The sequence below is a fragment of the Gadus macrocephalus genome, chromosome 6 (genome assembly GCF_031168955.1).
Source record: "Gadus macrocephalus chromosome 6, ASM3116895v1".
NCBI lineage: Eukaryota > Metazoa > Chordata > Actinopteri > Gadiformes > Gadidae > Gadus > Gadus macrocephalus.
In genome coordinates, this window is record NC_082387.1 from 13,005,409 (window position 1) to 13,009,249 (window position 3,841).

A 3,841-nucleotide genomic window follows, 5' to 3' on the forward strand; every position below is an offset into this window, starting at 1 on the left:
TCCATCTTCGTGGGTTGTCTCCAGTGGTGACCGCAGCCTCTCTCACTGAACACCGTCTCCGCCAGCCTACAACCCCCTACCAACCCACCACCCACCCACCCTACGCCCACCACCCGGTCACTCCCACTCTACCGGCCTTCCATCTGCAACCAACCGCCCCCCCCCCCCCCCCCCCCCCCGTGCGTTGAGAGTCTCCCCCCTCCCCCTACCCTCCCCATCGTCAGACAGACAGACAGACATGGACGACACTTACGATAACAGGACTTCTCTGGCCAAGGGGGCCAAGGGCATAGTGAAGGAGGCCAAACGGCACGCCGCCAAGAAGGTGGGCAAGGTGGTGGACCGCGCCACAGACGAGTACTCGTCCCACCGCAACTACACGCGCTTCCAGGACGACGAGGAGGACGAGGAGGACGAGTTCTACCGCGGCGACGCCGGCAACGGCGCCAAGGATGGCGGGGGTTCCCGTGACAACGACGAGGGCTCGAGCGACGCCACGGAGGGCCACGACGACGAGGACGAGATATACGAGGGGGAGTACCAGGGCATCCCCTCCAACGGGAAGCCCGGCGGGGGGAAGGTGGCGCTGGGGCAGCCGCTGTCGGACGCCGGCCGGGACAGGAAGGAGCTGGAGCAGGAGCGGCAGGCGGACGAGGAGGAGCTGGCCCAGCAGTACGAGCTCATCATCCAGGAGTGCGGCCACGGGAGGTTCCAGTGGCAACTCTTCCTGGTGCTGGGGCTGGCGCTGATGTCGGACGGCGTGGAGGTGTTCGTGGTGGGCTTCGTGCTGCCCAGCGCCGAGACGGACATGTGCGTGCCCAACTCCAGCTCTGGATGGCTAGGTAAGGACAATGTCTGTTTGTGTGTTTGTGTGTGTGTGTGTGTGTGTGTGTGTGTGTGTGTGTGTGTTTGTGTGGGTCTTTAGGGCTTCAGGTTTTTAAAGGTGACATATTATACTTCCAGGTGTGATTGAGATTAGCCTACCCAGTGGACTGTAGCAATCGTCGCTCACTCTATCCGTCATACATCTAGGTGGACACGCCCACTTGTGATGTCAGAAGAGGCCGATTTTTCAAAACGGCTTGTAACGACTAATCACACTCACACCTGGTGGTATAATATGTCACCTTTAAAGTTTGCATACTTACTTACTTGCGTATACTCAGGTTTTGTAACAGCATATCGGCTGGTTCTTGTGATCTGCCGTAAGGAGCTCACGGCCTGTGTTCGTGGTACGAGGGAGTTTGCGTTGTGCCATTTCTTCCTCCTCCTGCGCCTCTGTTTTCGCTCCACCTTGATCAGGCGGCCTATATGGTGTCAGGATTAAAAAGAAGGCTGTAATATTCCCCGCGTGCCCTGGGTATTGGGCCCCGGCCCGGCCGTCCCCATGGCTGCAGGGGCGTCATCCATCAGCAGCACACAGCCTGCCAGAAGTGCTGCAGACTGGGGCCGGCTCATAGCGTTACCATACCTACTAGGGGGATTATTGGATACGGCACTGAGGGTTTCAGATGCTAACGGTGGCGCGGCGAGACGCCACCATACATCAATACCCTGTGGCAGAATCACCGCCGCAACATGGAATCGAAAGAGTGTCAGTGTGTTTGGTTGGTTTGTGTTATTGATTTTGATGAGATTGGACATTTGCGATATGGGGAAATTAGTTTGTGATAGTGAGTGCGTGTGTGTGTGTGTGTGTACGTGTGTACGCGTGTACGTGAGTGCCTGCATGTGTCCTCCAGTACTTGGTCCACACTAAAAGCTGCAATGGGCATTACTTCCATATCATCCTGCCTCTCTCCTAGTCTCCTTGTAAACTCTCTTTCTTCATTTCGACCAAAGCAAGGTCCTCCAGGCATTCCTGCTCTATGCTCTGCTTCCCCTTGTTCGTGACTCTCTCTCTCTCTTCTCCCCTTCTGCTGCTTGTACTCTCTCTCTCTCTCTCGCCCTATCTCTCTCTCTCTGTCGCTTTCTCTCTCTCTTTCCATCTATTTCTCTCTCCTTCCTCTGTTCTTTATGTGGCTCGTTCATTTTTTGTCCTACCATCCTCCCTTCATTCTCCCTTCCTTTTTCCTACTGAGTGCCCCAGGCCCCTCCCCCACTGAGGTGAGCATGATTGGTCTGCATGTGTGTTTGTGTGTGTGTGTGTGTGTGTGTGTGTGTGTGTGTGTGTGTGTGTGTGTGTGTGTGTGTGTTTGTGTGTGTGTGTGTGTGTGTGTGTGTGTGTATTGGTGCATGTATATATGCGTGCCTTTGACTCTGTGTGAGTAACTGAATGTGTGTCCCTTTCTGTGCCATATTCTCCACATGATTACTGTGACCTTGTTCCTGTCTATTGGTATCCACGTGGTTATTCACAATAATGACACTTAATTACAGCCAACACACATACTACAGTATTGTAGCTGGTTCACAGGTGCCATGACGATATGGTCATTTAGAGATGTGTGGAAACAAACAAAACTAACTAAATGTGCAAAATATAACTCTTCTAAAAGGTTAGTCAGGTGAATAAGGTATAAACGTATAAACCTGGAAGTGGGGATCGTAAATAACAAGTCAAAATGTGTGACAATCTTGGCATGTTTATTAGCGTGAAACGTTGGATCAAACGACAGTAATGTGTTTTGTTTGTACTGAGCTACTTTGCATGCTTCTTATAAACACTATGCTCACACCACAGCTCATGGTAGTTTCAGTGGTAGTACTTTTTTCCCCCAGTCGCAGTGAACTCCATGTCCATGCGCATCACACAGCCAAATTAATCATACAGAAAGGCAGAGCCCCAGACAGTGACAGCAAGGCCCGTAATGGAATAATTCAATATCAAAAATACAAAGGCCAGAATAGCAGGGATGACTAGAATGCTGATTAGTTTACAGAATTGTATTTGGTGCTAACTGGATCTGTGTCCCACTGGGACTACAAATACACAGCGGCCATGAAGGATGAACCAAGGAGGGGAGAGGGACACTGGTGTGTGTGTGTGTGGGACTGGTTCTTTGTTAGTGTGTGTGTCTGTTGATGTGTATGTGTGTGTGTGTCTTTGGGTATGAATATTGGCGTGTAGACTGAGGGAAAGTGAAAAGTAAATGAACCATAATCCATAATCAAGGGTGAGCAATACCATACAACAGTGACAAACGGAATCCACATTTGTTTGCGTGTGCGTGCGTGCGTGCGTGTGTTTTTGCTTGAGTGTGTTCAGGGGGAGGTGTGCAGTGTGTCGGTCGGAGGAGAGAGTAGGAGTAGATATAAAGCCAGGACGGAGATAAATGATAGTGAAGGGTGATGTGAGTGGGCGTGGTGGGATGGGGTGTGGGTGGGGGCTGGTTGAAGGCAGGAGGGACCCAGATGTAACAGATGGCCGGCAGTGTTCAAAAGGCGCCAGGGGAGAGCTTAACTGTCATCTCAGTCATAACACACACTGGGAGCGCTTCAACACTCCCCCCCCCCTCCCCCTCCCCCCTCCCCCTCCCCCCTCCCCCTCCCTATCATTACTTATTGTTGTTTGTTCATTTACGCTCTGGTTTTTTCTGCTCGGGGACTCTCCCTCTCTCTCTTGCACGCTCTTTCGCACTCTCTCTCGCACTCTCTCTCTCTCTCTCCTACTCTCTCTCTCTCTCTCTCTCAATCACTCTCTAACTCTCACTCTCTCTTCCTCTTGCTCTCTCTCTCTGTCATTTCTCTCTCTCGCTCTTTCTATCTCTCTCTGTCTCTCTCTTGCTCTCTCACTCTCTCTCTCTCTCTCTCTCTCTCTCTCTCTCTCTCTCTCTCTCTCTCTCCCTCTCCTTCTCGCTCTCTCTCAATCACTCTCACTCTCGCTGTCTCTTGCTCTCTC

At 52.0% G+C, this 3,841-nt stretch overlaps 1 protein-coding gene across 1 annotated transcript in view; it reads left to right on the forward strand.

Moving 5' to 3' along the window:
• The first annotated feature begins 187 nt into the window (after positions 1–187).
• Positions 188–3,841, forward strand: part of sv2ca (synaptic vesicle glycoprotein 2Ca) — a 15,834-nt gene continuing 12,180 nt past the window's right edge. The window contains exon 1 of the mRNA XM_060054233.1: positions 188–842. Within this exon, the coding sequence (XP_059910216.1) occupies positions 239–842 (604 nt within the window). The 5' untranslated portion in view covers positions 188–238. The remainder of the gene's footprint in view (positions 843–3,841) is intronic.